This window comes from Camelus bactrianus, chromosome 16 (genome assembly GCF_048773025.1).
Source record: "Camelus bactrianus isolate YW-2024 breed Bactrian camel chromosome 16, ASM4877302v1, whole genome shotgun sequence".
NCBI classification, from domain to species: Eukaryota; Metazoa; Chordata; class Mammalia; order Artiodactyla; family Camelidae; genus Camelus; species Camelus bactrianus.
In genome coordinates this window covers 6,195,159-6,220,879 of record NC_133554.1, presented here as the reverse complement: position 1 = coordinate 6,220,879, position 25,721 = coordinate 6,195,159, and the positions used below count along the sequence as shown (strand labels likewise).

The 25,721-nt window shown below is 43.3% G+C and overlaps 1 protein-coding gene across 1 annotated transcript; it reads left to right on the top strand.

The window, feature by feature from the left end:
• The first annotated feature begins 559 nt into the window (after window positions 1-559).
• CFAP52 (cilia and flagella associated protein 52) lies at window positions 560-25,607 on the top strand. The gene is made up of 14 exons (XM_010965975.3): window positions 560-735; window positions 2,667-2,866; window positions 3,255-3,391; window positions 5,533-5,661; window positions 7,970-8,069; window positions 8,931-9,047; window positions 9,720-9,820; window positions 12,730-12,900; window positions 15,518-15,666; window positions 16,525-16,670; window positions 19,483-19,634; window positions 21,466-21,568; window positions 23,890-24,001; window positions 24,810-25,607. The coding sequence occupies exons 1-14, from the start codon at window positions 666-668 to the stop codon at window positions 24,983-24,985; spliced, it is 1,863 nt and encodes a 620-aa protein (XP_010964277.2). The 5' UTR covers window positions 560-665; the 3' UTR covers window positions 24,986-25,607.
• The last annotated feature ends 114 nt before the right edge of the window (window positions 25,608-25,721 follow it).

Below are 25,721 nucleotides of genomic sequence, written 5' to 3'. Positions count from 1 at the left end.
GTTGGAGCCATCTGTTCCCATTAAGACACGCGAACAGCTGGGCGCAATTAAAATTGTTTTTGAACAAAATCTAAGCGTTTTCCCGGAAAGGTGGGAGCCCCTTAAGACCTCTAGCAGTTACTTAAAATTTTATCCTGCTTAAAACGAAAACAGACAAGCAAAAAGCTGGATTGTGGTGATATTTGCACACCTGTATAAATTTACTAAAACTCACTTTCTTTAAGTAAATGTTGATATGTAAATTATACCTCAATAAACCTTTAAAAGAATTTTTTTATCTGTCTTCAAAGAATGGACCCAAAGAAGTATCAATTATATATTTTCTTATAGCAGCTTTACCTTCAGAGGCAATCCTTTATGTTTAATTTTTAAATGCCACTCGGTGCTTGATCATATAGTTACCCAAAAGGTCACAGACTCTTTACATGGGGGAGAGGGAATTAGTTCTGTGCATTTAGTGCCCCTTAAATTTCCATTGAAATACTTACCATAAAGTAAAAAAGAAGCCCCCTCTCCATTTCAAGAAGGTCTAAGAACTCGAACTCCACCAGCCGGCTTTCGGGGCGGGCGTGGATCTGGCGCGCATGCGCACGTCCGTTACCATAACGACCGGAAGACGCTGCACCTGCGGAGGCTGAAAGGAAAGTGAGCCGAGTACCCAGGTGATGGAGAACCAAATTTCGCCCAAGGCCGAGGTGGCCGAGCTGGAGCTTGAGGCCGTGATCGGATTCAATGGTGAGACCCCCAGCATGTCCGGACTGGGTGGTTTAGGAACCCCGGGAACGTGTAGTGCAAACAGGGAGAGGGAGCCACTGGGTGGCACCGGGAAGGCAGCTTACGACACTGGCATGAGCCTTCGCCAGGGCCGAGCACTGGGGGCTCAGACAGCCCCTCCTGCTCAAAGGTCTTAGAGTCCCGTTCTCGCTCCAAGCCTCCAAGAATGGGATGTGTTTTGCCAGCACCTAAAAGGAACCTCTTCACCAGGTGGAAAGGATGAGTAACTGTCGTTTGAAACCCTTCACCCACTAAATCAGCTCTCCACTGGCTCTAAGCCCCACACAGCCCATAAAGCTGCCCGCCCCTTAGTAACCACCAGATTACAGAGTCCTTGTAAGGCCCCTGGGAACAAGGAACTTCTAAAATCCCAGCTGATGTAGTAATGAGAAGAGGCTGGGGGGAAGGGAAACGTGTTTGAGCAACCAGTTTAGGGGGTGATTTGTCCTCTAATCCAAAGGAAGGGTTCTTCTGCTGGTGAGGATTTCAAACCATGATGGAAGGCGGAGAGGACACCTCAGGGAGCTGGAGGAGAGGGGTGCTTTGGTCAGAGGAGGCCTGGTTGTTCTGCTCAAATCTGACCTATCACTGCTAATTATTTGGAACAATAAGCCGGGGTAGGGGGTTGGGGGGATGCTGTTTGGTTTTTTGCGAAAGATGAAAACAAGCAGTGGGTTACACTTTAGAAAAAGCAAACTTAAAAGTGTGTTTGATGCCTGAAAGCTTTAAAATTCTAATAATATAGATGCAGAACAATCAGTGACTAAAGATTTAGCACATTCTAGGACTTGGCTCTGAAGTCTTCCTTTTACTTTAACAGCTGCTGGTAGAAAGTGAGCACCTATACATCTGAGGTATCAATCACTTAGAGCTGGTTACCAGATCATTGGTAAAGGAAGTGATGGGCCTGCTGGGAGAGCAAAGGGTCACCCTGGTGACAAGTACAAGGCCTCAAACACAGAACCCTGCTACTGAATTCGTGCTGTTTTGTAGAGCTCAAAGAGTAACGATATGGTCAAGTGCATCCCAGTGTCTCCCCTGGCAATTCTCTTGGCCTTTTAAAATTGAATAGTATTCATTGCATTGTTTTTACCTTGTTGGTTTTGTGACAATTTATATTCTTTCATGTAGTCACAATGCATTTACCTAGAACTACTTTATGCCAAATAGTATGTTATGCACGGAGAATACAGGGAGAAGTCCATAGCTGTACTTAAGAACAAGAGTTTAGAAAGTGAAAAATACAGTGACGCCAAAAGAAAAAAAACAGGCATCATTACATTTCCCAAATGAGACTTTTGGTATGATCCTTTCAAATATACATTTACATATAATTTTTTAATAAAAGTGGGCTCATGCTGTACATACTCTCTTATAATCAGACTTTTTCCCATTTAGTATGCCATGCAAATCTTTTCCTAGCAGTAAATATACTCTGTGCCATAATTTCTCCCTATGCCTATGCACTCACCCAGACAGGCAGCTCCTGCTTCATGCCTTCCTAGCATTACAAAAACTGGACCTGGGTCCAAAGTGTGGTTCCTGGACCAGCATTGGCTGCATCAGCATCACTTGGGAGCTTGTCAGAAGTGCAGAATCCCAGCCCCACCCCAGACCTAAAATCAGAATCTGCATTTTAACCAGAGCCGCTGGAGATTTTCATGCACATTCAAATTTGAGAAGTTTATATATTAGACTAAACTTCTTGTCAATGGAATAAAATTACCTATTTTATTTAACTAAGAAGAAATTACCACCCCCCACCGCCCCAACACTTATTTTAGTTGAATTAAGGCTTATTTCAAAAGTGTTCTCTTTTGTACTCCATTCAAAAAAAAATTACCAGCCAGTTCTGCACCTGATTACTATTACTTTTAATCTCTCTCTTTTAGGACATGTGCCCACTGGTCTAAAATGCCATCCAGACCAGGAGCATCTGATTTATCCTCTGGGTTGCACCATCCTCATTCAAGCAATCAATACTCAAGAACAGAATTTCCTACACGGCCATGGCAACAATGTGTCCTGTGTGACCATCTCCAGGAGCGGAGCTTACATTGCTTCTGGACAAGTCACTTTCATGGGCTTCAAGGTAAATAAACCAAAAATCATTCACTGTGAATTGATTTAGAAGTGCCTCCTAAGCAAAACCGCCCCACTTCAGAATAGCTCCATGCTGCCATGTTTATACCCTTCCTCTTCTTAATTTTGACTTCTCTTGGAACTCATTTTCCTCCTACCAGGCTGAGAGTGAAGGGAGTCTGGTGGTTTTATATCTGATGTCACAGCTTGTGACCCGTAACGCTCAGAAACAAAAAGTCCCTGCTTACAGCTGCTTCCGTTTCTTGCTGTCATGTTTGTAAGACATGATCTAATTTCTAGAAAAGTGACAAATGATTATTTTTCACCGAGAAGGGTAGCCATCTCCTCCGATTCTTTTAAAGCCAGTCTATGATCTGACAGTGTATTCTTGCCCCCAGGCAGATATCATTTTGTGGGATTATAAGAAAAGGGAGCTGATTGCTCGGCTGTCACTTCACAAGGGCAAAATTGAAGCTCTGGCCTTTTCACCAAATGATTTGTACTTGGTATCTCTAGGAGGCCCAGATGATGGAAGGTAATGAACTAAGCATATTCACTTATTTTCCACTAGGCGTATTTCTAGACATGTTAAGTACCCTCTCCTTTCTGACATCCTCTGTTTGCCCATCTGTCGTTGGGTATGTGTGGTGAGAAAAGCCTCTGAGGAAAATAGCATAGACAGTGGTTCTCAAGCCTGGAAACACACCGAATCAACTGGGAGCTTTAGAAAATTACTCACAATTGGCTCCACCTTCAGAGAGTTTGATCGACGGGCCTTGGCTTTAGGAATTATAAAGGCTTCCCAGAGGATTCTAATGTGCAGCTAACTCAAGAACCATTGCTGTGCAAGATGACATCACCCTTGTCGTCAACATTCTTATCATTGACAACAGCTAAGTTTTTTTTTTTTTTGAGCACTTACTATGTGACAGGTGTGTGCTGGGCATTTTAACTGCATTATCTCATTTAAGCCTCATGACAGCTCCATGATATGGGAGCTACTGGGGTCGTATGATGGATGAGGAACTAAAGTCACCAGCTAAGTAGCAGAGCTCGAGGACAAACCCTGGCAGTGTGACTCCAGACGTGGCATTTTTAACGTGCCTTGCCAAGACATGATCTTTGCCTTCAGGGATCTCACAGTCAAGTTTTGTAGGCGACAAATACGCATAAATGAAATTGGGGGGAGAAAAGTTTTATATTATGAAGAACAATCAATGCAGTGCCTATTCGTCTATAAATGCTAAAGGAACATCATTTGTAGAAGAGAAATACTAACACCTGAGGTTTGGGTTGGATTTAATACTTCGAGGCACTTTTACAGATATTTTCTTGTTTGAGCTCCATAAACAAGGTTGAGGTTAATTGCAATGGAATTTTACATTTGTGTGTAGTTATATATTGACAGCTCTCTTAACATATAGCAAATCGACAAAATTTTCATGCGATTTCCTCCTTATATAGTCATTCCCTTGCCATGTAAATAGTCACACTTCCCTGGCCCATTTGACTGTTTTTTTTTTTTTTATAAGAAATGCAACTAGAGATCACATATTAACATTCTTAGCTCGATTTAACTGCAGTTGTTCTCAATCTTGGATGCACATTAGAATCACCTGAGGAAATTTTGCAACTACCGATGCCTGGGTCCCAGCCCCAGGGCTTCTTGGAGCTTGGCAACTGGGCCACCTCCACCCCCAGCCCTTGCCAGAGAGATGCCAAGGGTGGGCCTTGGGGGAGAAACAAATGCCTCTTAATCAAGGTTAATTTGCAAAACAGCTCATCTCCCCTGTAATTTTAAGCTTGAGTCTAGGCTATCTAAAATTTGCTTGTAGAAGACCTGGAGATGTTGAGAAAAACATTCCAAAGAAAATTTCTTCTCTAGAGAAAGAAAGAAAGCCAAACTTTGCTGTACTCGGAAAATGCAATACGCCCGTCCCTGAATAGTCTCGGTAGCGAGGAGCACAGGGTTCTGCCGATTGGATTTGGACAATCAGGGGTCAACTCTGACTGTGGGCCGGGGGTAGGGGTGGGGGTGGGGTCCATTCTACCCATCAGCACCACCTGAGACTTTTTAGAAAAGCAAATTCTCAGGCCCCACCCCAGACCTACTGAGTTAGAAAGTCGAGGGTAGGTCCCAGCACCCTCTGGTTTTGCCAGCCCTCCAGGTGATTCAGACACAGATTCAAGTTTGAGACCACTCCTATGCCACCCTCTTTATTGCTTTCAATTATTATTATTATTATTATTATTATTATTATTATTATTATTATTATTATTATTATTATTATTATTATTATTATTATTATTATTATTATTATTATTATCTTGCTGGAGTACTTCCCCAAGGAAAATTTTTTGTAAGAGATAAATGAATGGTAAACGTTTATGCCCCGCACGTCTGAAAATTCCTTTATTTTAGCATCAGACTTGATTGATAGGCTCATTGGTTTTCAACCTTGTAATCATTTCCCTTATAAACTTTTTAAGTGTCACCCATTCGTCTTCTAATATCCAATGTGATTGAGGAGATGTTGGGGGCAGGGGGACGGTCAGTGTCATCCTTTTGTTCCTTTGTAAGTAACTTTTTTTTTTCCTTCTAGAACCGCTAAAAGAGCCGTTTGTTATTTTGAAAGCCGGTTTCCCCTGACTCTCTCTATCCTCCCCTCTCGGCAGCGTGGTGGTGTGGAGCATAGCCAAGAGAGATGCCGTCTGCGGTAGTCCTGCGGCCGGCCTTAGCGTCGGGAACGCCACCACCGTCATCTTCTCCAAGTGCTGCGATGAGATGTTTGTGACTGCTGGAAAGTACGTGTCCGCCGGCGAGGTTTTCAGAACTCGTAAATCACTTGATTTGCTTATGCAGAAAACATGGTCATTCCAATTAGGGAGAATGTGGTTTTCATCCTGGAAGAAAAGACCTTCCATTGCAATTTTCATGATTTTGGAGTCAAGAAAAATCCTTTTAGCTGAAAGTCTTTTAAAAGACGGTTATTTGAATATTCTGTGCTTCCTACTGAGAAGGTTCTGCTGACCTGCTAAACCCATGTCAGGCTCTGGCCTGCCTGTTACTGATCACACGTCACCTACGATCCCTGCTCACAGGGTAATTTGCACAACTGCTCTGGTTCATTTATGGGTTGATGTTTCTTAACACCTGCTCTTGATTTAGGTCTCATGAAATGATAGTTTGCGAATGAACTGTGCCAGGAAGTTTCCAGTATTCAACTATCAGCCATATGACATAATTTCCGGTAGGGTCAGCTTCAAGCAGCTAAGGGGGACCGAGCAGAAGGTCTGAACAGAGGCCAGCCTCTGTCTAACAGAAGAAATTAATTTACAGATTCACTGATCAGAGCCCTGTTTGGAGTTTGATGTGAAGGTTAAACCAATATAAAAGCATCCTCTTTCATGTCACATAGCAGTTGAAAGGTCAGAAATCTGTGAATGCAGGGCTGCAGCGTAAGTTGGGTGGAACTAATCTTTTCAGCCCAGCTGTGGGTCTCCCCTCTGTGAAAGGCACACATTGTTGGTTACTTTTCCAGCCAAAGATGTGTGCTGTTCTCCATCTGTGCTGTTTCCTGTCCCCACCTTGTGACATTCAGCATGCATTTGTTCTGTGGCTAATTACGAGGAAGGATTTATTCAGAGGCCGTGAAACTAACTGGTTAGCATGAAAGCCAGCCAGCCCCTAAGGAGAGAACTGTACGAGGACAGTACTCTGGTCCTAAAGCAGCTGACCACATCCTACCTTGACTTTGGAAGTTCCTGGTGGACACAAAACTCAAGTACCTTGAGGTTTGCAGAGTAGTTGGACTGAAGCCGTGTTTTATGGCAGTCTGTCTGCTTCTCATGTCTGCCCCCTCTGATGTCTATGGGCAATGTTTCTCCAGGAGTGAGAACTTCAATTTAAGCCAAAAAAAATTTTTTTAGGACAATCTTTATTTTAGGTCTGCTTTAATTTCATGTAGCATTGGTAACTGAGAAAAAGTTAGCACTTTGAAGTAAGATTTCTGATATGGTACACGTGTATGCTGGGTTCTCCAAAATGTTCCCAATTTCAGACATTCCATCATACTGTCCCGCATGAGATGTCCTACAAATTCCAGTTTCTGAGCATCCAAATGACATCTCCCAGAGAGGTCATGGAAAAGCTGATTTTTTTTTCTAAGTTTGGAAAGTATATGCAAAATACCCTTGAGCACTTACTCTGTGCATAACTCTGGGGGCTAAAAAAAAAAAAGAGGGGATGTACCAAACTTTATCAATATATTTTTAAATTAATCTTTTCTGCCTTAAGATATTAGCTGAAATCTTTGTGAGGTTAATTAACCATGATATTTTTCTACAATCACACAGATTAATTTAACATACAGTGATTAAAAAGCAGCTCTGTGCCAAGTCTTCTGTTAGATGATGATTTTGTTTGACTCTCAGTTGCTTAGTCTCATTTCTCCTTCCTTGAAGACAGGACTCTCCACACTGGAGTCCTTCCCTTTAAAAAATGTCCCCAAGACGCCATCCCTTGAAAGAAACATACTTGACGAACTTCAATTTGCTCTTCATTGGTTTACTTGTTTGTATGTTTGTTTTCACTAGTGCACAGAGTATTCACTTCAAAGGGAGAGAGCGCAGGGTGGGAATCCTTGCCCTGCTGTGTGAGGCTCTGCGTTTTCTCATTTGGAGGGTTGGAGGAGCAGGAAACCTACCTCGCAGGGTGGTTTCGAGGATTGAATGGAATACGAACCGCCCGCAGGATCCCCGGTTCCGCATCCGCAGATTCACCCAACCGCGCATCGCGTACTGTGCGTGAGATCCGCGGTTGGTACAATCTTCGAGTGCGGAATCGCGGGTGCAGAACCAGTGGATACGGAGGAGGGCCGCCTATTGGCCTTGAGCATGCGTATATTTTCGTGTCCGCAACGGGTCTTGGAACCTATTCCCTGTGGATACTAAGTGATGACTGTATCTTAGATAGGTCACCAGACGGTAACAAATCCTCAAAAATACCTAGTTCCCTTCCTTTCTGCTTCTCCTTCAAGAGAGCGCAGAAAACAGAGAAGAGATGAAGTGTTTATTCAGTGGGTCTCCATTTGATTGTGTTCCTTTTCTGCAGTGGGACAATTCGAGTGTGGGAACTGGATCTCCCAAATAGAAAGATCTGGCCCACCGAGTGCCAAACAGGACAGACGAAAAGAATAGTCTTGAGTGTTGCAGTGAGTATCACTCAAAGTGTTATCTTAGGTAACGTTAGTACACGTTCCTATTAACGGTACTGACCAGATGGAGGGGTGTGTGTGTGTGTGTGAGTGTACGTGTGTGTACATATGTGCACCTTGGGCTGGGGGTGCAGAGGTGAGGTTTGGAAGAGGGAGAGTCTCACTTTGGGGGCTCCAGTGGGAAGCTAGAGTGGCGCTGTCTAGACACAGCTTGGTAGGTCTGTTTTAGTGGGACCTGGACTGCGGTTTGATCCCAGAAACCTACCTCACCTGAACGGAAGCAGTGTAGCCAGGAGGCGCCCTGAGCCCACACAATCTCTATGTCACTTTCTTTCTGTGCTGGAAATAGTGAAACTATTTGTTGAACTGCAGTCTTCTGCATAAAGAGGAAGTATTCATATGTTTCTAGTGTGGATTCAGACATCCGTGCCTGTAACCCCATCCTCCATTGACTCACTCCTCTTGTTTAATGCATAGACTCATTTTATGAATGTAGACTTTGGAAAACATGAGAGAAAGCGAATGCATATTCTTTCTGGAGGAGCACACCTGCGTCCTAGGAGCCCGTGGGAGGTGTCTTGGGATGTGCACACTAACATCAGACACAAGGCCACGTCCAGTGAAACACCCAGGCTGAGTAGAGTCTAATATTTCCTCCAGTTCTGAGTTGGCCCTGATTCTGCTCCCTTCAAAGCTGCTCTTACCCATCTTTGAGTCTAAAAATGCAGAAGTCACCCTGAGTACCTTCGTAGGTCTCCATGGGGTTCAGAGGCAGCTCACCCTGTCCCTGATCAGGGGTTTGTGAGCACCCCTGGGGAAAACCAGGTCCTCACGTTTCTTTTTCTCTCTGCTCCCCAGATGGCCAATGACGATAGCTTCTTCTACCTTGGCACCACCACTGGAGATATTCTAAAGATGAACCCCAGGACTAAACTGTTGGCAGACACTGGGCCTGTGAAGGACAAATTCAGTCTGGTGAGTAGAGACCATCTAAGTCTGCTCTGCCTTGCCATTTTCTGCCATGCTTAGCGTGCACGAGGTCCTGAATTCAATCCCCAGCACCTCCACTAAAAAACAAATTAATAAAATAAAATTAGGGCTTCATGGTGGGTGCCATTAAACGGCCATACGTCCCCAAACTTTGAAGATGGCTTTGAATTTAAATCTGTTTCCTATTATTGGAGACATTATGTACTGCATGCTTTAGTCAGAAAATGCAGTCTCTAAGCAATAAGGAGTCGCCTGTGCTTTCTTTGGATTTCAAATGTGGTCTCTTTGCATGATGAGAATTAAGTTTTGAAGAAAACAGTCGCAACTCAAGAGCTGCCACTGCTGTGGCTGCGCTCATGCCTTCTGTTTGAACTGCATTCGAGGGGGCATGAAGTGGTGATTTTTAGTATATTCAAAATGCACAGGTGGTTTTAAAGGTAGGAAGCTTGGTGAAGTATGTTTGCTCCTGGCAGGAGCAGGAGGGCTCCTTCCTGGCACCCCAGCTCGGTAGCCAGCCCCGGGGGACATCACAGGCAGTACCTTCCTTAGCTCCAGCCAGGCAGCATCAGCACGGCCCTGGCCGTTGTATCAGGTCACACACAGATTCTTTATGATGAAACCGTTCTGCCTTTTTCTTAACGCTCTGTCTCCGCCTAGGGAGTGTCAGCCATCAAGTGCCTGAAGATGGGGGAGTTACTGGTGGGCTCTGGAGCTGGATTGCTGGTCTTCTGTAAAAGCCCCAGCTACAAAGCCATCAAGTAAGTTCCAGGCCCCACAGGGTTTGGATGGGGAGAGACCCTCCAGGAAGTTAGCTTAAAGCCAGCAACTATGGGATATTGGCAAAGTGATGTTTAGTTAAAGAATCTCATCTTGCTATTAAAACGAGTAGTTGGTATCACAATGGGTGGTGGGTTTTGCCAATGAAAAGACTGTGGCTTATGCTGAATTAAGTCCAAGTAGTCCACTGTTACACATAATAAATGCATAAGTTATGATTTAACTAATACAGTGAGTTATGCCAGAGAAAATGTGCTGTTATAAACAATAACCCCAAATTTCAAACTTTCAAATTTGATTTATTTAATGAAATTTATTATGCAACGGGTACCTACTTTGTGCCACGTACTATGCTAGTAGTTAATGTGTTCAAATACAGGTTTTCATACAGATAGCCAGCATGTCCCAGCTGTTTCTATATGCCGGCTGTTATGCTATGTACTTTTCATGGCTTATCTAATTAAAATAAAATCTTATACATTGTCACTAACAGGTATTTACTGAGTACTTCTCCATACAAACCTATGTATTAGATGCTATCAAAAAAGATAAAGAAAAATAGGATATGTATTTGCCCACCCAGAACTTACAGTCTGGTGTGGGGACACATGAGAAAGTCACTATAATATAAGGTGATATACAAATACAAATCTCATAGTCCAGATAAAGTAAAATATATCATGGACATTCAGAGAGAATCAGAGAAAGACGCTTTTCAGAGGAGCAGGGGCAGAACTTGAACTTAGCTTCAACAGAAGCCAGACACCCCTTGACATGCTCCCCCGGCCTCTGAACTCTGCGTACCCGCATATGCATTGGAGAAATGAGCACCCGTTGTCTTCATGCACACACATCTGTATTGGGCACTCACTGTGTACCAGGCACTATTCTAGGTGCTTGGGGTATCAATGAATAAAGCAAAGAAAAAAAAAAAAAAAAAAAGAAAAGACCCACCCCTGCCCTCATGGAGCTTACATCCCAGCAGGAGGGAGGAGACAATAAGTAATAAACAAAATGAACAAGTAAGGTACATAGTATGAAAGAGTGATGAGTGCAATGGAGATGAATGGAGTAGCACGTAGAGTCAGAGGGGCTGGGATTTGAAGCAGGTAAGAGACAAGTTGCAACTTAAAATTCAATGCTCGGGATAGGTCTTACTGAGAATATATTGGGATCGGTTTTATGTTTGTATGAAGGGGAATAAGAGGTGGGGGGCAACTTAAGAACAATGTTGGGTAGACTCTGGATACATAAGGTGAGTAGAATAAATTAACCCTTTAGTTATATATATATTTTTTTAATTGAAGTATAGTTTATAAAGTGTTTCTGGTGTACAGCATAGTGATTCAGTTATACGTATATATTTTCATATTTTTTTGCATTATAGGCTATTATAAGATATTGAAGATAGTTCCCAATGCTATATAGTAGGACCTTATTGTTTATCTATTTTATATACAACCCTTTAATTTTTAACCCCTTGTTTTTAATACACAAATGTTCCCATTGTGATGAAGGTAATTGGACTCAAAGTAATTATTACCAGGCTTGTGCTATAAATGTCTCCAAAATAAGCCTGTGTGACTGGCAGCGAGGCTCAAATTGGATACCGTGACCTCCTCCTCCTCGGGTCTGAGTAGACCGAGGAAGCAGCTCACGTGAGATGTCACGGAGGCTCCAAAGGGAACCAGGGTGAGAGTCCTGGCCTTGCCCCTGGAGGCCCGGGACCCCAAGCACCTTGTCTTCTCCACAGCCCAGATGTCCTCTCCGGGCTCATGTAGGTGACCTCCACTGTCTCTAATCTTGACAGCAACCCTACAAAGGAGAATTATTCTGTGGTTGAGTAAACCAAGGCCCAGAGGTTTCCGACAGCTTAGCCAGAGTCCCAGAGCTCCAGTTAGTGAAGGAGGGGGATGTGACGTGGGGTCCATCCTTTTCTTCATGAACTGTCCTGTGTCCCACCAACAAATGACTCTTTGTAAACTACTGCATTTTCCATGCAGGTTCGCTGCAAAAGGACCGCCACCAAATTCTCGTTGTCAAAACTAAGTTAGTTGCAGAGCAAGGCTTGGTGTCTAGGGGCCCCGTTCATTTATATATTCATTTTTCAGGAAGTTTATACTCATTAAACATTTAGGGAGCAGGGGCATCTGAAATCTCTGAAACGTGAAAGAAGACAAAATAATTACTGAAAATTCTGGCGAAGATGGCCACTATTGACCTTTTGTTATTTCTTCTTGCTAGTGTTACTTATATACATTTTAAGATAATTATACTTATTTTTATACAAAATTTTGGTATTGTGGTTTTTTAGTTAACGCATGCATCATGAATGTTTTTGATATTACCACACAACCTTTTTCAAATTATGGTGGTAAAATATATATACTCTATAATCTTTTAAACATGGTTTTAATGGCTAGGCAAATATTCTTTGAAGTCGCTGCCCCATGGATCATGGAACCATTCCATTACAATTGGATATTTAGGTGGTTTCCAAACTTTTATTCTGTTAAATAAAGTTATAATATCGTCCTTTGGCATAAAGGTTTTTTTCCCTCCCTGATTTTAGGGTTATTTCCCAGAAATGGAATTAATAGAGTGTTTAAATGCCATGGTCATGTGTACCCATCTGCTTGCCTGGAATGTTCCCCCATCCAAATCCTACCCATTTCAGACAAATCTCACTGATAAGCTCCCCTGACTCCTGCAACCCTTGGCTCACTGTGGGCACTTCATATTGTGAGTAACTCTTGTCTTCCCGACTGGGTCACCTCCTTGAAGGCGTGTCCTGGGTCACGTGCCTAATGTACATCCTCCGTAATTCTTCAGCTGGTTAATACACTCATTCATTGAGTAAATCTACTTCACCTCTTGCTTCTCCTTAAAGGAAAATCCAGTTACAAGGTGGCATCACTTCCATCACACTTCGAGGGGAAGGACACCAGTTCTTTGTAGGAACAGAAGAATCACACATTTATCGTGTCAATTTCACAGATTTCAAAGAGACTCTCATTACAACTTGTCACTTTGAAGCTGTCGAGGACATTGTCTTTCCATTGTAAGTAGAAATTAATACATTTCCAATGCCTATTAGCATCATCATGATAAAGCATAATGAATTATTGTCTTTCTCTCCTTGAATTTGTCTGTGGTAGTGAATTATTTTAATAGACTTTCTATTGCCTCTACCAAGCAGCTACATTCATTTTATAGTTCAGATTTGGGCCTCTTTAGAATGTTGGCTTTTCTAATAAGTCTATCGTGGATAAGGTAAGAAACTGGCAGAACTTTTCTGTTTTCTCAGTGGTGTCTGGAGAAAAGCTCAGTAGTGCCTTTCTTCAAAGGTGTTTTGAGTCATTTGTTTGTGCCTCTTGGGTCTTCCAGATTTGGCAGTAGGCAGAAGATTTGAGTTCTTCTGGATCTAGTTGCTGTGTATCTCGGTAAATTGCTCGTGAAACCAATGGAACAAATAACCATCCTCAGTTTTAATGTCAAAAAGAGCTGCAGTCATAGTTTGCCATTTTTTGATGGCCGATTTGATTAGTTTTGCCAAATCTGGCTGATTTCTGTTTATCCTCAGTGTTTCTGGCCTGTCTGATGATAATACTTCCTGCTTTGCTGTATTGTTAAGGAAACAAAATGTGTATCTACACATTTATATTTACATCTGCCCTTACCTCTAGGGCTCTCTGTGCCTCTGTCACCCTTATCTCTATCTTTATTTCATAGGATTTTATTTATTTATTTTTGTTCTTATTTGTTATTGAAATATAGTCAGTTTACAATGTTAGTTTCAGGTGTACAGCAAAATGATTCAGTTATACATATACATACATTCATATATTTTCAGTTTCTTTTCCATTATGGCTCATTACAAAACATTGACTATAGTTCCCTATGCTATACAGTAGGTCCTTGTTGTTTATCTGTTTTATATATCATAGTGTGTATCTGTTAATCCCAAACTCCTAAACTGTCCCTCCCCCGCCCCTTTCCTCACTGGTAACCACAGTTGGTTTTCTATGTATGTGAGTCTATTTCTGGTTTGCAAATAAAATTTGTACCTTTTTTTTTTTAGATTCCACTATAAGCAACATCATATGATATTTGTCTCTCTCTGTCTGGCTTACTTCACTTAATATGATCATCTGTAGGTCCATCCATGTTGCTGCAAATGGCATTATATCATTCTTTTTTATGGCTGAGTAATATTCCATTGTATATGTACACCACATCTTCTTTATCCATTCATCTGTAGATGGACATTTTAGATGAGAGGGAAGGAGCACATGTACTCAGTGCATCGTCTCGATCCAATCAGTTTGGAACTTAATCTCTCCGATGCTAACCTAAGGACATTTTTGGACTAGGCTTAACTCCTGAAATAGCCTGTCTATCAGGATAGGGAGAGTTTGGAAAGTTCTCTCGGGCCATTCATTACATGACACTTGATTTTCATAGGAGTCCATGTGCCTCTAAGGGCTCATGTTCCCCAAAGGAGGAGCTCATTCACTGAAGGCAGCGTCTGATCTAAAACATCTTATTTCAAATAAATATAAACACTCTAATGCTGGCTGGATTTGATCTCTGTTAATCAAGACTGCCTGGCAAGGAGCTCCTGCTCTCCTGTTCCAGCATTTGCTGTTTCTAAGAAACAAGTTCCACGTCATAATGTTATCTCTGAGCCCCAAAGCTAAATAGGTGGGAAGGATCCACTTATTTTTCCATTAATTCCAAGGTGAGTAGATCTTAAAAAAAGAAAGAGGGGCTCTCTTTTTACGAACGTGCTTGTGCTGTGATAGGTAGAAATTTCTTGAGAAGTATTTAAATCTAAAAGCCCAGTCTCCGCAGGGACTGTAGCTAGGTCATATTCACAGAGCAGGTGGTCTCTATTATACCCTGGTAGGGCTTATTGTTCTCATCCAAATCAGAATCATCTGTATTTTTTTTTGACCTATCAGTATTTTTCATTATATTTACAAGTTATCCTTTCTGGAGAAAAAAAAACAAACAAACCAACAGAGCAATTACTCTGGGATTCTCTTCCTTGTCCACAATCTCATATTTCCTCATCACTGAGTGAAGAAGTATTTTGGGTTATCAGCAAGCATGACTTCTGGCACCCTTGTCATTTTTGTCTTTGAAATTTTAACGGGATTGTCTATTTTACAAGAAATGGTTTGTTTAGCCTCTTTTAATATAGATATCCTGCAGATATAGTTTAGCTCACGTGTTGCATGCTATCCTTTGGTCAGCAGGACATTGAAAGAGTTCTATTTTTAATTTTTTTGTGGGGGAGTGTAATTAGGTTTTATTTATTTATTTAAATAGAGGGTCTGGGATTGAACCCAGGACCTTGTGCATGCGAGGCATGCAGTCTACCACTGAGCTATACCCTCCCCCAAAAGACTTTTGACATTTTCCTTTTGGGCACCTTTGTCCCAACCCTTCCTTAGAGGAAAGACTACAAAAGATTGTCCACAGATGATCTGCGGGCATCAAAGACCATTTTACACGAGAAATCTGTAAGTGTGTCAAGCCCGAGATAATAGGGGTCTAAAAGGCACCCTCCCCTGTATCCTCATGGAGCCCCTGTCCGTGTCAAACACGCACCTAGGAAACACTGTGCGCGTCTTATAGCTGCATCTCTTACTCTCCCGGTGGCTTCTTTGCAGTGGCACTGCTGAGCTGTTTGCCACCTGTGCCAAGAAGGACATCCGGGTGTGGCACACGCTGTCCAACAGGGAGCTGCTGCGGATCACCGTGCCCAACATGACCTGCCACGGCATTGACTTCATGAGAGACGGCAAGAGCATCATTTCTGGTAACGGTGCCGTGCCGGGACTTGGCCTCTGGCTCCGGCTGTGGCTTTGGGTCTCATCATTCTCATTCTACTAATGTCTGCGTGGGGGTGACCCGGAACAGCCTCCCACTGTCCACTTACTACTGGTCTGGCCTCTCTTGGGGACTCCTTTCCAGCGGGATACTTTCTGAGCTAGGAATTACCAAATAGCAATTTCTCTTCCCCTCAATTGCTGCATTTGGCACGTTGCTTTCTCGCTAGCAAGGAAACGCCGTGCTTCACTTACAAAATGGATGTGAGGCCTAAGTGAGTACAGGGCACTTGTGTGGGAACTCCTTTTGTTGTTTAAGAGGTTAAAAACCTGACTTTAAGTTATATCTCAAAGGAAATTTATTTTTAATTCAGCTGTAGGATGGATGGTGGCAACTTTTATTGAGAAGGGGCAGGTGGTGGGAGTGGGAGAAGGAGCATAGGTTTCAGCGTAGGGCGAGGGGCGGGAAGCCAACATTTATTTGTCGATGATACTGAGTCACACATCCGAGATGCACTATCAGCTAGTTAGTTGAATGTGCAAGTTTTGCAGCTCACGGGAGAGGTGGGAGCTGGCCTCCCCAACTTTCTCTCTCCTGGAGTGGGGTGCACCTGGAAGCAGGTTCCACGAAGGCAAGCCACTCGTTTCTCTCAGCCAGGTGTGCCAATTGGGGGAATCAGGGAAAAGGGGGGCATGATTCCCGGCAGTTGGTGGGAGCCTGGCCTCTTCCAGCCATCACCCCTGCTGCCCCCAGGTACTGTCCGTCACTTATGATTTAGGAGAGCTGCAGTCCGCAGAGAGCATGAGTACACTGATCCTGCTTGCCTTTTGTCTCCCTTTCATGCCAGCATGGGACGACGGTAAAATCCGAGCCTTCGCCCCAGAGACAGGCCGGCTGATCTATGTCATTAACAATGCTCACAGGATCGGAGTGACAGCTATTGCTACCACCAGTGACTGTCAAAGGGTCATCAGCGGCGGTGGGGAAGGGGAGGTATGGTTCTCCAAGGCAGAGCCTTTTAAAAATAGCCCTTGATTCAGAGCAGCTACCTCATAGCAGGCTACTAATTTGATGCTTTTCACCTGTACTTGAAGTCAGGTAGGACCAAATTCAGATTGTGAGGAACCCCTAAAACACATCATACATGAAAGTTCTACTACTATAAATACACCTTTAAATATACTTGTTCCCAGAAAGGACATTTAGGATACAGACATGAAAGTGTTCCATATGAATCAAGCTGTGACTCCAAGCTGATGTTTTGCCAGAATTCTGGAATAATTTTTTCCTTCAAAAACTATAGTTACATAAGTTGTCTTTATCTTTTGAAGGAGATGCTATTCTTTTTTTTAATTGAAGTCTAGTTGATTTACAATGTTGTGTTAGTTTCTGGTGTACAGCATAGTGTTTCAGTTTTATATATATATATATATATATTCTTATTCTTTTTCATTATACGTTACTGCAAGATAGCAAATGTAGTTCCCTGTGCTATCAACCTTGTTGTTTATCTATTTTATACATAGTAGTCTGTATCTGCTAATCCCAAACTCCTAATTTGTCCCTCCTCCCACCCTTTCCCCTTTGGTAACTATGAGTTTGTTTTCTATGTCTGTGGGTCTCTTTCTGTTTTGTAAATAAGTTCATTTGTATCATTTTTTTTTTAAGATTCCACATATAAGTGACATCATATGGTATTTATCTCTCTCTGTGTGACTTTCTTCACTTAGTATGATAATCTCTAGGTCCATCCATGTTGCCGCAAATGGCATTATTTCATTCTTTTTTATGGCTAAGTAATATTCTCTTGTGTGTATGTATATATCCACATCTTCTTTATCCAGTTATCTGTCAGTGGACACTTAGGTTGCTTCCATGTCCTGGCTATTGTATATAGGGCTGCTATAAATATTAGGGTGCATGTATCTTTTTGAATTAGAGTTCCTTCTGGATGTATGCCCAGGAGTGAGATTGCTGGATCATATGGTAACTCTATTTTTAGTTTTTTAAGGCAAGGAGATGCTATTTTTAGAGTCAATTCTTTAATCTACCCAATGCTTTGACCATCATTTTAAAATTATTACACTCAACCTTTTCTTTCTATCATTTCAAGGAGCCTAAAACGTCTTTCACACATTCATCTCAGAGTCTCCCCTCCCCCACCCCCCACTTGTTTCCTATCCCAAAGCCTTCCCTTTCTTGACATAGGATGTCTCCTTTTCCTTTCTTTTCTCCATTCTATCATAGGAATAACTAGGAAGAAAGATACGGCATCTTCCTGTAGCCTTTGGCAGAGTTTGGACCAAGCCAATTAGTAGTGGAGTGTTTGTGTCCTGGAGTCTCACTGCCTGGGAGGAAATCACACGTAACAAGTTCATTGCCCTCATCCCTGCACAGCAGTCTTTTCCCCTGCCGCTCCCCACAGCTATTACAGATCTTTCCTTGCAAGAGACAGTCTTCAAGGCCTCTGTAAGTACTAGCGACCAGGGCTGCTGGCCCGCAGGTGTGCACTGGTCTGAATTCAGTAGTTGCCAAAATACTCTTAGGTATCTTACTTCCATTTTCATCAGTAAACGGCCATTAGTTGCATTGCAAAGACCCTAATCCCACTACTTTATACCTGAATCCCCCTGCCATCCCACAACTAAAGGGCTCATGCCTGGCACATCCACGGATCCACCCCACTAGTTAGAACATTTGCACATCACCCTTGCTAATGAATGGAAATGCGTGCCTGCACCCAGGGTGAGATTCCAGGATCGGTGATTTGTTTTCTTTGGCAATAGTCATCACCCTGCCCCATGTCCAGACATAGGGAATTATTTGGGCACCACAGAAATGAAGACCACCTAGCTCATTTGGGGTAACTGCCTGCTTCCTCATCTTCATGACAAAGAAATTGTCTCAGAATGTTTTCCTTACTCCGTTGAAGGTTATTTTCCTCCTGGCAGGTACAGATAACTTTGTCTGTCATTACTGATCCCAACACTGGTTTTCAGTGCAGTGTTTCCCTGGACTACGCTCTTCCGTTGTCTCACACCACTTCCACACAATAATTTCTGCTCTTCTTTATTTTTCATAAGTCCAGCACATTCATTTTAAGAAGACATAAGCATCTGACTACATTATTATGTTTTTCCGGGACAGCTGTGACAGCCCGTTTATCCATTCCAGGACACACCATAATGACCAAATAGCTTTCCTTTTACCTACCCTTTTTATGACAGGGCATCATACTGACTGTTTTGAAATTTGGTTCATAGGGAGTTGTGGCAGCTAGGGACTTCATTTCAAGATAGCAAAGGGGTGTTAGACAGTATTTGTTACTGAAAGTGGGTATTGGCTTTGGTGGGGTTGAGAGCCACTGATTTTAAATGGTTAAAAGTGAGCGGCTGATGTGAAAATTTAAATATGGCTCTGGGTACCCAAGAGATTCCCTGATGGCACAAGAAATTTGAGAGCAACTCTCAGCAGAAATGAGTAGACGTATTATTTCACTTGGTTTAGCAGCAGCCTTTGTGTCATCAGTCTTAGCAGCGGGTGTCTGATCAATTTCTCAGCCCTAAAAGTAGAAGTAGGCATAGGGTCACTGGTAGGGTCACTGGTGGTGCTCTCCTGGCTCCATGGAAAAAGATTGCTGCCCTGCAACTTGGCACCCCCAGCCCATTCAACGGAGATGAGAACAGGGAATTGGAAAAACAAGTCCATCCCAGCAGCAGTGAGAAAGCTCTTTGGAATCTTTTTTTCCCCCACCCCTTCAAAAGCCCCAGGTGTGAATTGAGAGCCTGTGTTTTGTGACTTCCAGGTGCGGGTGTGGCAGATCGGCTACCAGACCCAGAAGCTGGAAGAGGCGCTGAAGGAGCACAAGTCCTCTGTGTCCTGCATCAGGGTGAAGAAGAGCAACGAGGAGTGCGTCACGGCCAGCACGGACGGGACCTGCATCATCTGGGACCTCGTGTAGGTACCGGCAATGGGGGAGGATGCAGCTCAACAATTCCACTGTTTTGTTGAACCTGGGGGAAGACTCAAACAAATGGTGGACATCTTACTCAGAGCAACAGTGAAGGGGTGTTTAGAAGCCATTCATCTCCAGATTGTACAGGACTTACAGATACTGGCAGAAAGGGTTAGTTTCCAGGAAAAGCTGGATGTTAGAAGTTTCTGGACAGATAGGGAAGTAGCTTTCCAGATACACAGAGCGAAGCATGGTTTAACTTACACTAATGCAACTCTAAAAACTCTCCAAAAAGGGGAGAAAGGAAACAACGTAGGTAACGCGAGGAGTTCCTCTGGTCTCTCCCCAGAGTCCAGTCAAGCTCAGAATGAGTGTGCCATGGGGGTGGGAGTGACGACAATGTGCCACATTCTCAGGGACCTCGTATCCTGTGAATGTATTGTTACCCCCATACAGTGACTGTCTCCAAGCCAACTGGACCACAGCATGTGAACTTTACTGTTAGAATAATTCACAGGGTTTTCAAGGATGCTTTTTTTTTTTGACTACACACATGTTTGCCCTGCGTCTTTTATTTAGAATTAAACCCTATTCTTCCAACCCCTCTCCCAGCTGAGCACCCCTCTCAGATGCCTCACTTCTGTATATAACTGCATTAGAGAGACTTGGCGAAGTACAGGGATGGGAGAACAGATAGACTGACAGACAGATAGATAAATAGGTATGCTATATAGTGATATTGCAGAAGAATAAGAAACGTTCTTGATTAGAGAGAAGATAATGGAATTAAAGGCAAAGGCAGAATGCTTTTTATTTAATACATTAAAAAACAAAAACCAAAGCAAGCCTTTGTCTTCTGGCCCTAACTTTGCTATGCATACGAATCACTTGGAGATCTTATTAAAAATGTAGATTTTGATTCTACAGTCAGAGCATTGCCTGAGATTCTGCATTTCTAACAAGCTTCCAGGCCCCCCCCCCACCACCGTGCTGGTCCACGGACCACACTTGAACTTTCCATCAGGACATTATATAACCAGAAGGGTAGGTCTGAACTTGTTTCTATGGATGGTCTGTGACCACCTCAAATCCGTAAATCCTCCCCGTTGCCTAGTAGGAACATTTGGTTAATTTGTGCCAAAGTCTTTTAAAATGCTCAGCTCAGAGGCCCTGTTTGAAAACTTTCATCACAAGAAAAGACTGTTCAGAAGGTGCATTTTTTAGCCAGTACAGCCTGGCCTGTGAGGTGGCCATGGGGCCGCACAGTCAATGGAAGGAGAAGCAATATTTACAGATTTCTTGGTATGGTCCCCAAAGCTGTGGTTCTTAACCCGCCGTGCACAGGAGGATCACCTGGGGTGCTGATTAAAAATGCAGATCTGTTGGCCTCATCCTCACCTACTAGATCCAAGTCGCTAGAGGGTGAGGCTCAGCAACACTTACTTTTCAAAAGCCCTGCCCCACGCTTTCCTGCCCAGCTTCTAGGGACCTTCACTTTAGAATGGTGGCCTCGGGAATGAAGTCCCGTGTGCGGAAGGCCGCATGGTGACCCTGAGTTCAGCCTCTTACTTCCTTCCCACCAGGGCTTGAGGCTTTGCATTGAGTTCTGCACTGTGTCTTTAGAAAAGGGCTCCACTCAGCACTCCTGACAGCTGCCGCTCCCCGTGGTCGGGATGGGAGGTTGTGGAGTGGAGTGGGCAGAGCAACGGGAAGTCAGTTTGGGGATAAATCAACCAACCCAAAGCCAAGCTTTACCAAGTCCAGTGTGAATAATAAACAAATTTTCTAAGGAAGAGAAAGTCGTGTTTCACAGCTCTGGAATCTCTTTTTCAGGCATCTGAGGAGGAATCAGATGATCCTGGCCAACACCTTATTCCAGTGTGTTTGTTACCACCCTGAAGAGTTCCAGATCATCACCAGTGGGACGGACAGGAAGGTAAAGAGTCCAGAGCTTTCTGGTACAAGAGAAAAGCAGTGAAAGGTGGAGGCTAAGGGTGCAGCCCCGCCACTTCAACTGATGGCTTTGCTGTGGGTCCACCGCTCCGTTTGGAAACTCTGCGTAACTTCTTTGGGTGCCTTTGCTTCCTCGTCTGTGAAAGGGAAGGGATGATATTGCTGGTGTCCTGGCGTTGCTGTGAGGATTAAAGTCACGTTCGAATATAATGCTCACAGCTGGGGGCCCAGCATACAGTGGACACTCAGTAAGTATTGGTTTTGATTATGAGGACATTTCTAAGGCTGGAACAGAATCTCAGTGCCCAAACCCAAAGCTGTCACTTTGAATTCCAATCAAATGACAGTAGAGCTCCTCATCTCTCGTCACCCTACTTTATCAATATATTAAAAAATCTCTTCAGCTGGGGAGTCCAGGGTGAAATTGGTTTTTCCTTTTAGGGGAACACTTCCCCCCTCAGAGCAAGCCAGAGGCTTCAGTAGAGAGGTACGTGGAGGGGCAAAGAAGCTGGGGTATCTTCCACCCAGATCGTGGCCTGGTTACCTGCACATCCGTTACTGGATTTGGATTCTCCGCATTTAGACATTGAGATGACTTTGAGATAACTTAAGAGGTTTTTTGCCAGCTACAAGAAAAGTTAATGGTGTTAAAGTTATAAAAATATTGCGGGAAAAATACTAAAGGCGACTCCCCCCTACCTTCCCCCTACCTCCTACATCATCCCCACCCCCAGATTAGAATCCAGGAGTGGGGCTTTTCCTGTGTAAGCTTCCCAGGTGATTAGGAACTACTGCCTGAAGACACTTTGTCATAAAAACCCAAGGAATGCTACCTGGTCCAACCAGGATTTGCCTGCCGCAGACAGAATGTCCTGGGAGGGCCTGGAGATCCGCCTCCATCCTTGTCTCTGTCAGTTGTTAGTTTCTTTGTGTCTAATCCTCCTGAGTGGGTCCAAGCCTGCCCATCCCTCAGCCCATGTTTGACTTGTGGTCTAAGCGGGCTTCCTCTTAGAACTGGGGTGGAGTGCATGTTAGGGAGTTCATCACAACGTCTCTGTAAGAGCTTTCATATTCTTTCTACATGAGGGTGATAGCCACCATATTATAGATTTCAGCTTATGAGACTTGAAATAGTCTAGTTCCCTCTTCCTAGAATTTTGACCAGAATATTCAAACCCTAAATCATAAATCTGCCAAATTGGTAGTCAGGCACCAACGACTTACATAGATGTGATTCCTGAGAAACTAGGATTCTGGCATGCTCGTATACTCCTTTATGTTTTGACTGTGAAAACAGATCTTTATTGTAAAAGTTATGATCAAGCATCAATAGAAATTATAAAGAAAAAGAAAAAAAATTAAAAGAAAAATTTTAAGTAGCAGACACAGTTTCCAGCTAAATTCAAAGGAATGCAGATTCCTGGCATAATGACTGCAACACAACAAAATTCTTCTCCCCCCCCCCCCCCCAGCAAGTGTCCATCAACATGAAACAAAGAGAACATTCTGGGTGAAATGTATACGCAAATCCCCACTCTCCATTCCTGGCTAAGTGGTCTTTGTTTAGAAAGCAAGAAAGAAATGTTGTTTTTGACTAGGTTGTACATTTACAAGGTTCAAAGTTCAAAGCAGTATATTCAGAGAAAAATCTTCCTTCCTTGAGCCCCTGTTTTCTTTCTACCCTAACCTAGTTCCCTGGGGTGGGCGGCGGTGGGATCTTACCAGTTTCTGTTTAAACCAGGCCCTGCGGAATGTTCTCTTGCTTTGAGGCAGAAGAGAAGGTTGGAAATAAAGGCAGAGTGAGGAAGAGGGAGGGCCAGCCCCAGTGAGAGGTGACTTTGTAAGGCCCAGGCTCCAGGACTGTCCGGCCTGCTCATTCATCCCCCACGCTGAAGGAAGGAAGGACGTGCCTTCCCCTCCCGCCAGGCCTCCAGCTTCGCCCTCCCTCCTCCATCAAGGGCACAAGTGGGGAAGTGCCTGCAGTGGCCCTTTTCTGCTTTCTATGGCCGCTTGCTTCAGGCTCAGTCTGCTCAGTCGAACCCAAAGCGCTTTCCGTCTCAATCCAGGTTCACCAGCACATCAACATCTCTTTAAATAGAATGCAAATTTAAAAGCCACTCCTAAAAATATTAGAATGGTTTCTCCACCCCCCTGCTTGAGCCTATTTATAATTTCAGTAGCTATATCATCACAGGGTGTATTTTTGCTGCCTGCTATATAAAGTGGAACCTTCTTTTGTTAGCACTGTGTGTGGATGATTCCACTGAGCTGAATCCTGCCTAATGCGTCTTTCTTGAATTCCAGATTGCTTACTGGGAAGTATTTGATGGGTCAGTAATCAGAGAGCTGGACGGTTCCTTGTCTGGGTCAATCAATGGCATGGATATCACATTGGAAGGAGTACACTTTGTCACAGGTTAGTCCTGGGATTAGCAAAGAAAGCCAAGCCCAGCTTATCTCAATGGGAACATGGAACCCCCAGGCGGGAGGCAACTGGAAGTGACCACAGAAGAGTCTAAAGGTTAGATTCACCACCGTAGCCGGCGTGGCTCAGAAAGAAAAATCCAGAAGTCACGTTTCAATGAGAGGAAATGTTTGCCTGCAAGCCTTAGGGGCACAAACAAAAGCTAAGCTCCCACTGTTTACTTTTTTGTGGTGGGCAGCGATGGGAGAAATGGACCTTTGAATGGTCTAGGCTGCCTGGCCTGCCTTGCCCTGCTGTTTCGTGCCAAACCCTTGAAAGCCAGGCTCTTAAATCAGCATTTCCCACACAACGCGCCTGTTGGAACAGCATCAGTCTCATTTCTTGCCAGCCTCTTGGACTCTTCAGGACATTAACAAATTAGTGTTCCAAATCAATTAAAGCTTCCCAAATATATTTACTTAAAGCATGATATAAAATTAAACACAGTATGATCCCAATCACATATACAGATATGTGTCTGTGTAACTTACAGAAAAGAGACTGGAAGAAATTAAACACTGGAAGAAATTAAACTGGTGGGATCAAGGGTGATGTTACCTCTTTGTATTTTTTTCCCCAAATTTACTACAACAGACCTAGATTTTTATAATCAAGGAACAGAGTTATTATAAAGATAGGTTTTTCTTTCCTTTAAGTTGGCACCCGGGGGATGTACTGGAAATGATCCAATTATTTAAAATCAGGAGTGCTTCTCTCTGTCCTATCACAGCAATGCCATATAACTGTTTATCTTCTTCAGGTGGAAATGACCATCTGGTCAAAGTCTGGGATTACAATGAGGGTGAAGTGACCCACGTCGGGGTGGGGCACAGCGGCAACATCACCCGCGTCCGGATAAGTCCAGGAAACCAGTATATCGTTAGTGTGAGTGCCGATGGGGCCATTTTGAGATGGAAGTATCCGTTTCCCTCGTGAAGCTGCGGAGACCTGGATTCACAAGAATCACACACGGTCCTGCTGAGTGAGGGCTGAGCTTCAATGACTCCAGGATTAGTCTTGGTATCTCACATCTGTGTTTTTGTTCTTTGGTTAAAATATTTTACCTACAAGTTTCTCCTTTCCTTATAGGATGCATTTTACATTCTTAAATTATATATTAAAATTGAAATGTGTTCAAGAATAATTAGTCCAGACTGTAATTTAAAGTTCTTTTTTTTTTAATGATGAGTAAATTCCCTGTCATCCTCTCGAGTCTATGACTCTGCAAAACCCACAGTCCTTCCTCCTAGTTTGTGCACTAATAAGCTTTGCTGTTTTTCTCTAAAAATAAGGAAGGTGAATTTACCTTCTTAATCAGCATTTCATTGGTCAAGCTGCCTGGGGCGAGACCTGGGTTTGAATCCAGATCTCTGTTAGGGTTTTTGTCTTGTTTTGCGTCAGCTTTCTGTTACTCTGTTTTCTCTTCTGTAAAGCAAGGCTACCTGCTCAAAAAATTCTTGTGAGAATTAAGTGAAATAATGTATTAAACCATTAGCAGAATTCTGGACACAGAGTAGAAAGTTAAGCACGAATGATGGTGCTTTCCTCAAAGAAAACGCGTGTTGGGGATCTTTGGGGTAATTATCACAGGTGAAATTTCACAGGTGCTTTTCTGGAGTTGGCCATACAATCTTTCTCGTCTGCTTACCATTAGAAGGGTGAAGGAATGGAC

Bases quoted from the DNA above. Each gene is read 5' to 3' on its own strand.
- CFAP52 (XM_010965975.3), top strand. From the start codon at position 666: ATGGAGAACCAAATTTCGCCCAAGGCCGAGGTGGCCGAGCTGGAGCTT. The intron at 9,821-12,729 runs GTAAGTTCCAGG...TTCTCCTTAAAG, and splicing joins CCCAGCTACAAAGCCATCAA to GAAAATCCAGTTACAAGGTG. The intron at 24,002-24,809 runs GTTAGTCCTGGG...TATCTTCTTCAG, and splicing joins AGGAGTACACTTTGTCACAG to GTGGAAATGACCATCTGGTC.